Source organism: Microplitis demolitor, chromosome 1 (assembly GCF_026212275.2).
Source record: "Microplitis demolitor isolate Queensland-Clemson2020A chromosome 1, iyMicDemo2.1a, whole genome shotgun sequence".
NCBI lineage: Eukaryota > Metazoa > Arthropoda > Insecta > Hymenoptera > Braconidae > Microplitis > Microplitis demolitor.
The window spans coordinates 11,091,047-11,105,439 of NC_068545.1; the positions used below are offsets into that span (position 1 = coordinate 11,091,047).

At 31.1% G+C, this 14,393-nt stretch overlaps 1 protein-coding gene across 3 annotated transcripts in view; it reads left to right on the forward strand.

Annotated features, from left to right (window-relative positions):
* Positions 1 to 1,350, forward strand: part of LOC103579353 (cytospin-A) — a 53,522-nt gene extending 52,172 nt beyond the window's left edge. For 2 of the 3 annotated variants that reach the window (XM_014445162.2, XM_014445164.2), the window contains 2 exons: positions 554 to 617; positions 987 to 1,350. In XM_014445162.2, the coding sequence (XP_014300648.1) occupies positions 554 to 617; positions 987 to 1,030 (108 nt within the window). In that variant the 3' untranslated portion in view covers positions 1,031 to 1,350. Of the gene's footprint in view, positions 1 to 553; positions 715 to 986 lie in introns of all 3 variants that reach the window. The other variant, XR_008404408.1, reaches the window with a different exon arrangement.
* Positions 1,351 to 14,393: the final 13,043 nt, after the last annotated feature.

The following is a 14,393-nucleotide window of genomic DNA, read 5'->3' on the forward strand; positions in this document are numbered from 1 at the left end:
TCTGCAGAGTCAGCCGATTTCCTTATTTTTTTAAAATATTTGCTAAGCATTTTTTGTTGGATTTGTGCGTTTGTTCTAAGATATTTAGAAACGTTTTCTGAAAAAATTAGCTGGCCAGAAATTTTTGTTAGGTAAAGCCTTTCATTCAACTGGACTACAATAAAAATTACATCACTACATCTTATTTGGACTACTAAGATTATTAAAATTATATTATTTATCGCTTCTCATAAATTTAACTTTCTCAATGGATTTTACGCAAAATTAAATGTGGTACATGTGTGAAACGGAAGCAAGCTCTAACCAGTAACCACAGAATGCTATTTAGTTAAGAGTAAATATTATATCATTCTTTGTGAAATCACTACACTTGCCTACTACTCGTGCATTGCATTGATATTCGTACTCGTACAAATGCACTCTAAGTAGTCAACTCATTCTACTACTCTTCACTTGTTACGAATTACTTCCCTTACACACGCATCATACAATCTGCTTCTTTTATACAATGATCTGTTAAAACATACTATTTTAAATAATATTTCACTTTTAGAATATTGGAGATATGTGTCAATCAGAGCGTCCCGAATGGCAGCAAGTTATGACATATGTTACAAGTATTTATAAACACTTTGAGACTTAAATCGCATAAAAATAAAAAAATGATGACATCTAGTCAAATCTTTAATGGAATCAACTACCGTAAAAAAATTTGTAAAGTCATTAAATAAGTATACCATTGAACTATCGCAAAAAATTTACAAAAAAGAAAAAATAAATAGATAAGAAAAATAATATTCAACTTATAATTAGCAACAACTAGTTTCTTTATACTTTATACCTAGCTTCAAACTTTATTTTGCATTATAAGTAGTTGCGAACAATAAATCAATTTTATGTACATAATTACTTTATTATAAATATAAAAAATCATAGTGGGAACTTTCTTGAATGTTTTAATACTTGTTTATATTTTTTACTTTCAGAAAAAAAGCTATTGCGCATTAATCGAAGAGGAAAGATAAGTTAAGAAATGTTTTTAATTAATTGAAACAATCACTTAATTGCAATCTTTTATAAATACGCTTCCGAAATATTTTATAGGAGAAAATGATGAAAGAATCATTTAAGAAATATTTTGTAGAGAATTAAGACTGGATATTGGAAGAGATAATTGATTATCTTTGACAAAAATTCGAGTGTGCTTTTTTTTTGTAAAACATATAATTCGTTATTTTCCAAAATCAAGGAATAAAAAATTTTATCAAAAATAAAGAAGTAATTGTTTAAAAAAATTGTAAAGCATAAACATACAGGTAAAAAAATATAGAAAAAAATTTAATTTTCTAAGCATTCACTTCATTATTCATCCAAATATCCAGAAACACGATAGTACCTCGTTCTCACTACATGTTCAGAAACATACATATGAACTTGTAAACGCATATTAATTAATGTAAATAAGATGCTGAGAAAGTTGGTGAAAGACTGAATGCACCTTCCACAGCGCGCGAGTGCTGAAGTGATGTTCATGCAGCCTTGGAAGGGTGGAGGTGGTATCCTCCCGCTTGCAAACTCAGCGAACATCTCAATCATCGCTCAGGCTTTCAGGGTGTTATCCTGAAAACCTTGAAGTGGCTGAAATCGCAGTCCTCACTTGAGCAACCGGCTTAGAGACGTACGACTCACCAGCCTTTGCCGTAAGAAATTGTGCAGAACCTTTTGGGTTCACTGGAAAGACCGTTCACGCGGGACCAACAAGGTGCCCCAAGTCTATGGTCAAGGGTGCCGATCGCAAGAAGGCACCAATCCAGTCGGCTTGGTCTGTCGTAAGAATAGATCGAAGTTAATCGGGAGCTCGCTCTAAAATGTTAGAATGTCGAGGGGTGTTATGTTTCGATTGGCCCCGGCTCGAGATCCCAAGTCAGATGGCGCCTACGTAAGGCTGCATAGACATTTTATTTGGAATCACTGACAATGAAGATAGACCAGGGAAGGTATGCCAGGTTAATTCTTGTAACCGTGAGAGTAATCCCTGTTTACGGGATGGTAAATATATCCGCTTCGCAGATTGGCGCTTTATTCACTGTGCGTGCCTGGATATATTGAGACAAATCTCTTTTTACTTTGGCGATTCTTACCAGCAGCCACCAGAATTCTTGGATTGAACCCTGGCTTAGGCTGGCCTCTACAAAATTTATAAATTTTTGAATTTTATCGTTGCAGTGTATAACCTTTTTGGCCTTTTATACTTTCGCCTTTATATCGCGAACTGCTTTACTTCTCCTTCTGCCTTCATTGTGAGGCTGTGTCCCGACTTGTGCTTATACCGTACTGCATCATTATGGTGATGCCCTACACCTCACCTTTGCTGTTGGAGTATAGCGGCAAAGGGAAACCACAGAGAAAACCCTTGCCAGTACAGTTTTTTTTCGGAGCGGACGACGTTTCAGTGATCGATAAAATTTCCATTTTACCGATTACTGGATCTTTAGACCGCACCTAGCGTACAGATACTTCCGTTCAAGTTCAACGCGTGGTTAAGTGGTTACCCAACCAAGTAGTGAACATGCTCGATGCTGCTTAACTTGAGTGATCGTCCGATCGGCTGCCTCTACCGCCTTCACAAAATTTATAATTATCTGGACAACGCAGATGGGTTCTCACAAGAGAAAAACCCGCACTCTATCAAACCAACAATCGATGAAACTCGTACTAAATTACCTTACGACTATTTTCCTTCATTTACAGAATTAATTAACTTAAGCTTATTAAATCAGAGGATGAGGCAGAATAAAAGCACAATAATTGAAAAAAAATGGACAAGTATATTATTGCCGTATTATGAAAATCAAAATTACTTACCATCATATGTTGAGACAATGTGAATTGTCTTCGCTGTCCTCAGCCTTGCGGTTCTCGCTTTTCTCCGTCTCGTTGCCGTCTGAAATGGTATGTCTTAGTACCGTGGTCACCTGACTTAATATCACATTGACGCATGTCTGTAAGGGTAAAGTGGGGACAGATCTCACAGGCGAGTCCTTTGCCCTTAACTATCGAGCCAGCATTTCGATCTTGGATCAATTAACACATATACGTCTTTTTCTTTTCTATTATCACGTTACATTAATTATTCTATATCGATTTAGGCAATCAACTTGCATATTCTGAATATTTGAATTTAAATACAGTTTCACTTCCGGCAGATAGAGGCAGCACCTGCTGGGGCCTAGTCTATAAATTTAAACTTGGACATGCACAGTGCGGTGCATGCGTATCTACTCCTTCCTGCCTCGTGTTGAGAAGACAGCCGCCATTATCTTTCGCTACATACATTCAAGTGATAACACGTGTTATTAGAAATCGTATCCTTTTGCGCTCATCTTGAGTAATTAATCAAAAATAATAGCTTAAATAAATTAAGCAATCAATAAGCTCATCAAAAATATAATTATTTTTGTGATTGTGGGCACCAGAGCTCATAAATAAATCATGAAAAGAACTCAAGAATTCCAGTGATCAGCGACCACGTTTCTCAAGAGGTTATTCAAACGGGAGACATCACAGTGCCTTTTTATTTAATAAATAATTATATCCAATGTTCATAAATATAAACGACTCAATTCATAATTAACTAATTATCATTATGCTCAATACATTAATTAAAATTAAAGTAAATTCTCGCTCGGTAGCCTCTGCAATCATGCTACCTCGTGTTTAACAGATAAATTCAATTCAGTGCAATTAATTATAAACTAATTCAAATCAATTAAATTAAGTGATCAATAATATTATAACTCAATGAACTCAAATATTTATGCATTTTGTGCTATTAATAAATAATCATGAAGTGTTCAATTATAAACTTCGCTCGGTAACCTCTGAATTCATGTTACTTATTATAATGACATTTTTACAATCAACTCAGCGTTCAAATATATTCAAATTAATTATTTCAATTATTTACTCAAGCTCAATTTTATAATTTGCATTCAATTAATTACGTATTCATGAGCTCAGACAATTAACAGTATTAATAAATTAGATCAACGCTTTAATTGTGTAACCCAGTGATATTATGTGCTGTGACAAATAAAAATATTGTTACACTTTTCAATATGCGTATTTTTCCAATATCCCAACCACCAACCAGTCCTGGCATGTATTTATTTAATTATTATTATAGCACTTACATTACTGGAAATTCTCTTGCGGTTATACTTTACTGTTTAGTCGTTAATTATTATAAATAAAGTTTAAGCTAATGAAATATTATCGTTCGTTAACGGCGATATACTCTCGTCATAAATAACTTTCAAAACAAATAATAAATTCAGTGTGCTGAAACTGCGTTGTTCCACGTGGATAAGTACTGAATATCTAGCATATACCAGGACTATATTGTATTTTGTGGATAACGTTTATTGTAAGTAACTGAATCTTATTATAATTGGCAATGAATCTACACTTTTCTAATTAATTCCTTCACTTAATTATCTCTGTTCATCCTATTCATATCCTAATATTCTGGTAAGATTCTTAAATGGTTTCATAAAAGTATTCTTAATTTAGTTATAGGTAACAATCCAAATATCAGTAAAAAAATAATTTATAAGTAATACGCCGTGAGGTAATATAGTAAGTTTTTACATACGTTGCCGTGTTTGAAGAAAATGCGGGTCTTTGCTTTACAGGAATCCCAGCCCACTGCTCTGTCCAGGTAAAATAAAAATTTGTTGCCAGCCTAAGCCAGGGTTCAACCCGCGAATTCTGGTGGCTGCTGATGAAAATCGCGAAGACAAAGAGCGATTTGCCTCAATGTAAATGCTAGATACAATACAGATGGGCGCGTGCGACAGTTTAATCTTTTAGTAAACTGATTTTATAATGTTAAATAAAATATTTTTCGCAAGTATATCGCTGGATACGTAAAATAAAACTTAAATGTAATTAAAATTTATTTACAACTTAATAATAAATCTAAGATGAAATATTGCAAGTGAATAGCCAGTCATTAAATATAATGCAAGAAAATTGTCAGTATTTTATAATAATTAATGTATGGTACGTCTTAGTACGAATTGATCCAGGATGGAAGTGTCTATCTAATAATTTTGGGCGTAGAAATAGCCTTGGGATTCTGTTCCAGCTTTACCCTTACGGTCATGCGTCGACGCGAAAATAAGTCATGTGACCACGGCACTATGACTATTTAGTTTCAGGTGGTAACGAGACGGGAAAAATGGAATAGGGTCACTACCCAGAGTATCGGAATTATTTTGTCCTGACATTTTATTTAAAATATAAACAAATAATAATAACTAGACAATCAGTATAATAAAGATAATATCTCATAAATGTTGATATACACAGAATAGTAACTAGCTCAATAGTTGTTACACGTAAAATTGATTAAACTAAAATAACAATAATAAATGATATTAGCCGTAATATACAATCGCCCGATAATATTATTAATGAACTCTGATTCGACAATATACAAGTACTACGGTAAACTAGGCTCGAGAACGAATCCACGGTCAGCAGGATAACTTGTACTCGCACAACGAATGCTCGATCAGAACTAACTCAACTAGTCCCAAAACTTTGTACTCTTCGTTAAAAAACTTTTTGTCAAAATATTCAAAGGAGGAGAACCGTCTTATATTATTATACTACCTTGTCCTCTGTGTCTGACTATACCCATCCTGTGACTGTGGCTACGTTTGGTGAACAGATATCACAGCGAGCCTAAGCCTCTCGCAATAAACATAATCTGCTTAAGTTGTAAACAATTAGAACTTAAATTTTATTATTTAATTGTTACTATAAAAACTAGTCTCGACTGTTGGGAATTTCCCGTCTCATTGGAAAATCCCATTTTATTCTTTCATTTCCGACATGTATATATATATATATATATATATATATATATATATATATATATATATATATTGGGATGGCAATTTTTTTTTTTGACTTTTTTTTTATTTCGAAGCTCACACGAAAAAATGTAAGTTTGAAGTATTTGAAGACTCCTGTTAAAGCTTCAATTTGATACAAAATTTTTTGGAGGTCGCTCACGAATTTTTTAAATTTCTAAAATCATCGGAATACAACTTTATTTTTCTTAAATCTTTACTTTCTCACTAGCTCAAACATTTCTAAGTAGGCCGTAGAGAAACATACTCAAATTTGAAGTAAAAATATTAATATTTACAGGTCGCTCAATATTTTTGAAAATAAATTTATCGAATTTTTGTATTGTTTTGAGCGACTTTTAAATATTAATGTTAAGACTTAATCTTGTTATAACATTTATTTTATAGTATGATAAAGAAGTTTTGTAATTAAGCACTCTTGAAATCAAAAAATATAATGGAAAGAATGATTATTCTCAATGAGACATAGTGGCCATAAATTTATCAAAATCAAAGTTCCTGACTTTTCAAATATGTTTGGAATTTCCAGACGTATCTAAGTCTCCCAGTAATAATGTGGCGACCATAATTAGAATATTTTCATACTTATTCCGTTTTCATACACTGGTCATAAAAATTAAGGGATATAAAAAAAATTCGAAATTTTTGAGTGATTTTCAACATGTTGCAACTCAGTGAAAATGGTCGTAGAATAAAAACAAAAAAATTTGGGTGTCAGTTGACCCTGCGGCCAGCCCCAAAACTTCCCGCTGTTTTCGAGCTCAAGGAGCTTGAAAATATCACTGTGAATATATTTTCGAGCTCGAAAATGCTATTACATGCGATTTTTTTTTTATGACCTTTTCAAGTTCTAACAAGTTATGTTTTATGCTAGAATTTGAAAAGTTAAGAATTGAAAATCATTAATGAAGAAGCGACTTTTAAATTTTTATTCCCGATTATGTTCCATGAAATAAATTTATTGATTCAAGATTTGAATAAGTTTTGATTTAGGTCAGAGCAATAATATATGAAATAATCCGAGAAAAATATTAAAAACTGAGTTTTTTCAATTTCTTGCTGACAATATGATTAAATCTAAAAAACGAGTTGGATGACATTATATGATGATCGAAAGAGACTATAAAGAGAAAGAGTTGGTATGATTTCAGATACATTTTAGCAGATTATATTTTGATTTATCCGGAAAAAATAACATTTTATGTTATTTTTTTAAGTTTCCAGCTCAGATATCTTTTGAAGTAATTAACCGATTTTGACGTTTGACGTGGCAATCGACGCGCCTAGTTAAGCTTTAAAGCTGATTGAAATTTGAAATCGATTGGTTCAGCCGTTTCTAAGATATTGAGAGAAAACCCGTTTTTTACCATTTCTTTTTCCAAAGATATCTCATGAACGCATTAATCGATTGAGATGGTTAAGGTAGCAATCGACGCGGCTTATAAAGTTCTATAGCTGATTAGATTTTCAAGTCGATCGTTCGACTCGTTTCTGAGAAATCAATAAAAAACTAAAAAAACAAATTATTATTTTTTTTTCGTTATTCCCAAATATTTTCGAGTCTACTTAATCGAATTTTCTAAAATTTTCAGGGAAGTTGATGGCCAAAAAGCTCTTTCGATCACCACGTTAACCATCCAAATCGGTGGGTTACACACACACAAACACACAGTTGCAACTCAGTGAGTATGGTCGTAAAATAAAAATAAAAAAAGCAAATTGTAGCCTCAAGTTTTTAGTTTTCAGATCTGAATTTCAATTTTTTCTATCGGTTCCGGAGAAATTTTAAGAAAACCGATGCTAAAAAAAATTTCTAAATTTTTGCTCGTCTTCAAAAAAGTCTATAGGCTTCAATAAATTTTTTTTGATAATATAACCATATGACTCTTTTAGGAAATGTTATGCCCTTTAATTTTCAACCCTCAAAAAGTCTCTAGGACGATTTGGCGTCCTAGCTTTTTGGCCATCAACTTCCCTGAAAATTTTAGAAAATTCGATTAAGTAGACTCGAAAATATTTGGGAATTACGAAAAAAAAATAATAATTTGTTTTTTTAGTTTTTTATTGATTTCTCAGAAACGAGTCGAACGATCGACTTGAAAATCTAATCAGCTATAGAACTTTATAAGCCGCGTCGATTGCTACCTTAACCATCTCAATCGATTAATGCGTTCATGAGATATCTTTGGAAAAAGAAATGGTAAAAAACGGGTTTTCTCTCAATATCTTAGAAACGGCTGAACCAATCGATTTCAAATTTCAATCAGCTTTAAAGCTTAACTAGGCGCGTCAATTGCCACGTCAAACGTCAAAATCGGTTAATTACTTCAAAAGATATCTGAGCTGGAAACTTAAAAAAATAACATAAAATGTTATTTTTTCCGGATAAATCAAAATATAATCTGCTAAAATGTATCTGAAATCATACCAACTCTTTCTCTTTATAGTCTCTTTCGATCATCATCGATCGCCGAATATTTTCTTCCTGCGCGGGTACGATATTCGGTAGCATTAGAGCGACACGGTACACAGTATAGTACACACGTACAATAGAGAGATACCCGGCAACTAGTTAAACACATACCAACTGCGCTTAGCATTATTTTGTATTATATAATTTATTAAATAAAACTAATTGTTTATTATTTTGTTAACACAATAATTGGTGTCCGATAAATTTATTTATCGTAGTGATTAAGATCCTGAAACCTCATCCCAGTCACTACATATCCTATCACGCATCTGAGGTTATCCACATCCACATTTGGCTCGCACCCCTCTCTTCACAGGTCGAAGTGCGTCACTCGCAAAAACTGAAACAGGTACGGCCACTTGTGTGATGTCTCGGACTCAGACAATTTTCGCTCCTCGTTCACTCTTTATTTCGCAGGTTGAGTATACAGTCCTCCCAGAAAAAAAGTTGTTGGTACGGACCGTATGCTTTTCGAACTCGAAAATATCTTTTTTTCCATTTTTTTATGAGCTTTTCAAGCTCAAAAGGGTTACGTATTATATTAAAATTGAAAAATTTAGAATCCAAAATAATTAATAAATGAACGTTTTTTACATATTTATTTACAGTTATGTTCAATAATTAACTCAAAAAAAAGTTTACGTGATACGTTGTATCTATATCGTGGTACGAGCGAATATGATAATTTTTAAGCAGTCACTTCCAATGACTGACATAAAGAAGAACATATTAGTTTTGAGTTATGTTGTTCAGTAATTATGATGTTATTCAATGAAAAAAGAAGATATATTTTACATTTATTGTTCCGTCAACGATATTTCTCGAACGAATTATCTGATTGGGACGTTCTTGGCAGCAATCGAATGCTTTTATGAAGTTCTAGAGCTGATTAAATTTTGGAAGCGATCGATCCGAGAGTTTTCACAATATCCGAAAAAAACCAAAAAAAAATTTTTTTCTCTTTTTTCGTATTTCTCAAATATCTCAAAGTCTTTTTGACTAAATGATCTAAAATTTTCTGAAAATCTAAGTTCAGAAGGAATCTTTCGAATGCCGCAAGAACCATCTGAATTGGTTCATTCGTTAAAAAGATATGAGATATTTACATCCAGTCATCCACACACACACATCACTCTGAAAATGTCTGAATAGCATCCTCGCACCTTCAATTGTCAACATATGATGAAAACTTGATTTTTGAAAATCGGGGTGAAACGAATAACTTCCCGGAATTTTTGGAAAATCGTCGATTTTTTTAGCGGGAAGTTAAAAATTTGGATTTATTCAAAACTGTTTTAATTTCACGTATTTACTCACCGATCACTCTTCTGAAAAATTTATATTTATTTACTCAAAACTATCTTGAAAAATTTTTACATTTTATTCTAATTTTGTTTATAACCACCATAAAAGTATTAAGATACTTTTTAAAACTACCGCTATCTAGTTATGCAATCTGTAAAATACACTATACAATAACAAAGCTAAATATATTTTTTATTTTCAAAGCTTTGAAAATTCTTATATTTACTTAGCTAAATAAGTAAAACTATTTTTAAAAATTATATTTTAATTAACAATTTATACGTTCACACGGTTTCTAAAATTTTTTTTTTTTTTTTTTTTTGGAAAAATGATCCTAAATTTTAAAATTAAAGGAAAATTTTCTTCTTCATAATCGGTATATTTTTGATAAATCTTATATTAAAAGAGACGTTTTGAGAGATGATGCATCAGTTGATTTCTGCTTATCATAAAACGAGTTAGCTATAGAGCTGTGTTTTATGAAAAAATCTTCATTCTTTTACTATGCCAATACAATTATATTCCAACGTAGTGAATACGATTGCTTAAACATATGAAGATCTTTTAACATACAATCTAATAAGTATAAAAATGAGTGTTAGAGGTTGTTATGTTTGTAGTGATACTATCAAATCATTTAATAGAATCCTGTTGAATCCTCGAGTAAGTGTGTAAAGTGTTCAAGAGAGGTGGTGTATACAACCAAATATTACACTATTACATTCTTACTATGGAAAGTTTTTACGATAAAGTGATTAAGTGGTTGGTGGAGATCTAAATTCTATAAATTTAATTTAGTGGCAAGATATGGGAAACGCTTTTCAGAATTGCATAACCCTCATTAAAAAAAAACAATTTGAAACAATTGTTACGGCCCAGCCTGTACGTCAGATGATGTGGGCATTTACTTTTCTAATTACCGACCTAAAATCTAACTAATTATATCGACTATCGATAACCAAGTAATTTTCATAGTATTTAATTAATCATATAAAATAATATAATATAATGATAGAATAATAATATTTAAGATATTTGAACGTTAAGGATATGAGTAATAGTTGATAAAGTTATTTTTCTATATTTTATCAAATATAAATAAGCTCTGACGCCTCGAGTAAATCCTCGAGACGTGCAGCTGCACAAACATCTATTTTGTTTAAGATAACTTTTGTTAATAGATAAGTGACTCAAGTATTAGTAACAAAAGTGGAGAGATCGTGACAATTAAGTATTTTCAATAAATATTAGAATAGATCATTCGAGAACATGCTTTATCTCGAATGACCCCTCCATATGAATCGATGCGCGGGTCTGATGCCCAAACATATTGATAAGAGTTACTCTAGTTTTTCTCGATCTAGAGAAGTCAGTCTAAAAGATAGAATTATCGAGAGCAGTCAGGCTCAATATAAAAACTTAACTTCGTTCTCACCTTCTCGAAGTTATTGTTAAGAATACCTTAACAATATTATAAATCATGTCGATTGTACATTTCACAATTCTTTAACTATCTCTTTATTCATTGAATAAAACAGATCTAGATAATATATTTAATAATATATAAATATAACCAATTTATTTCAACCACCAACTGGTGGCTGTTCAATCCATACTTAATTATTATTTATAATTATATGTAAGTTTTCATTACGTCCAATTTAAATCGATCGCTCAACTAGACCAGCGCCATAACATCAACCAGGACATAACATTATGTTCAATAAAATAAGTATATTGAGGTAGAAATCAATGCCAGGGATCAAAATCAAGATTTAAACAAGTTTTGACTCATGTAAGAAACAATAAAATATGAAATATCCAAGAAAAATATTAAAAACTACGTTTTTTCGATTTTTTTGTTGATAATATGATTTAAACTAAAAATCAAGTTCGATGACATTATATGATATGATCGAAAGAAACCATAAAAAGGAAGAGTTGGTATGATTTCAGACACATTTTAGTACATTATATTATGATTTATCCGGAAAAAATAACATAACATGTTATTTTTTTAACTTTTCAACGCCGATATCTTTTGAACTAATAAATTGATTTTGACGTTTGAGATGGCAATCGGCGCATTTTATTAAATTCTAAAGCTGATTAGATTTTGAGGACGATCGTTCGAGTCGTTTCTGAGGAATCACTAAAAAACTAAAAAAAAAAATTTTATTTTTTTCGTAATTCGCAAATATTTTCGAGTCTACTTGATCAAATGATCTAAAATTTTCAGGAAAGTTGATGACCAACAAGCTCTTTCGATTACCGCCTTAACCGGTGTTCGGACATCATTCTGAAAATAGTCGGAATAGCTTCCAAGGACCTCAAAACATCGACATCTGATGAAAACTCGATTTTCGAAAATCGGGGTGAAACCAATAACTTCCCGAATTTTTGAAAATTTATAATTTTTCTAGCGGGAAGTTAAAAACTAATGATATTATAATTATTTTTCTTAAGGGGCCCACTTTGTCCCCCTCTTCCCTAAATTATATTTAATGAGCAGTTTTGGTGATCTATTTTAATCCTCATTATATAAGAAATTCTGATAAGTTTAAGCGTAAGCCCTGATTAAGAAAAATGATTTGCTCCATGTGAAGTGTATATCTATATATTAGTGGGTTCAAATTATTTTAAATCATTTCAAATTGTTTTGAATCATCCCAAATCATTTTTTTTTAACACGTCAGCACTCCCATTATGAGCATTTAGTTCACGCTCGATTTTAAATATGAATAACTTTTTTTTTTTTTCAGACGGAACAATAGTTGAAATTTTTCCTATCTTTAAATAATTTTATCTATTTTCAGATTCCGCTTAAAAAAAATTGTTTTAGTCGTCATAGAAATTTAAAATAATAATTTTTGTTTATACTACTCAAAAAATGTAAGCATTTTTCAAATCACGGGCGTAAAGGCGTAAGTAAAAAAATTTTATGTTCGGTTACTCTCGTGACTGCTTGTATACCTTCGGCAGTCTGCGATGTTCGGTGCTATTCGGTTGAATTTGTTAAAGTTTAAATTATGTTAATTAATCGTAAATAAATTATAGTTATCATTTATTTATGTATTACTAGCAGATCCAGCCCGCTTCGCGGGCAGTAAAAATGTATTATTAATAAAGATTGTCTTACATATATAAAAAAGGAGGTGTTTGTGCCTATAGTTTGATTTTCGGCCGAAACTAACCATCACGAACGAATATTGTTTGCATGCGGTAGTAGTCATTATTCTCCCATGGTGCAAGGAGGTGGTTGCGAGTTGATCACTATAAGGGTATGAAAGATATAGGGATTGAAAGAAGGTGAACTTTAAAAATGTGTCTATGATTGGTTAAAAATATTCTAGATTCTTCTTGAAAATTCAAGAATTAGAAAAATTTATTTTAATCAATCTGGAATGCTCCAAAATGAACTTAGTTGATTTAAATCATGTGAAATTTGTTCCAATGAGTCTAGAATATTCTAGATTGTTCTAAAAATTTCGAGACACATCGGGAATGCTTCGAATTAAACTTAGTTGATTCAAATCATTCGACATTCATTCTTAGTCTAGAATTTTCTAGATTATAATTAGTTGATTCAGATCTCATAAAAATGATTCTAATTAGCTCTGAATGTTTCGCAAAGTTCTGGAAATCATATAACATTCTAGAAAATTCGAATATATATGTGAATACATTAAATTACTTAAAAATTATTTTATTATTGTTGGATGTTCTGGATTGTTTTAAAAATTTGGAAAATGTTATAAAAATTGAAAAATATATTTCAAAGTCGTAAACTACACGAAGATCATTAGAACAACCTGATCGAAAAATAGCTTAGAACGATCAGAATTAATTTGAAATGATGTTCGAAATTCGAATATTTTAGAACTTAGCAGATCATTTTCGAAATTTCAGAGCAGTTCAAAAAATTTAACATATAGATAAAAGCAACACAAAAAAATAACCCTGCAAAGCGGGCGTTCGCAGCTAGTATATATGGGTGATTCCGTTCTAACTGTGATATTCAATGTCCTGTATTGTTTGTTCTCACAGGTCATTAATTAATAATAAATTAATAAAATTTTTGTGTTAACTAGATAGTGATGAACATATTTCAACATTATATTTCTATTATATAACTTGCCACTCAGAGAAAACTTACAATTTATCACTAGAATGTCAGTACCGTGTCATATCCATTTCTAGAATTAAAATCTTTTTTAATACAGATGGTGCCAATCCTTTGTACTAGAAAGCTACCTGATATAAGTGACAATTAATTTATTCAATGTTCATTAATTTAATTAATTAATTCATTTTTTACTAAATGCTATAGATTAAATTATAGTTGCTATAAATTATAAAGTTAATCGTTATTAATCATCATTAATGTGTTAAATAATTATTAAAAGAAGAGTTTAAAACTGTTACAACAGAATTTATAAATGAATTTAATAATTTTCTCAACTAATTTCTACCGAATTTATTTTATATCAGTACCATGGAACGCAAAATTTGAAATTTGTTTCTCGTTCTTGACGCTTTCAAGTTGTAGTAAAATCCTCTCAGATTTTTATTTTTACAGTAAAATAGATGAATAATGTGCATACAAAAATTGAAAAAGTTTAACTTCTAAATCTTGAAAGTTTTAATAAAAAAAATCACAGTTGTAACGGAAT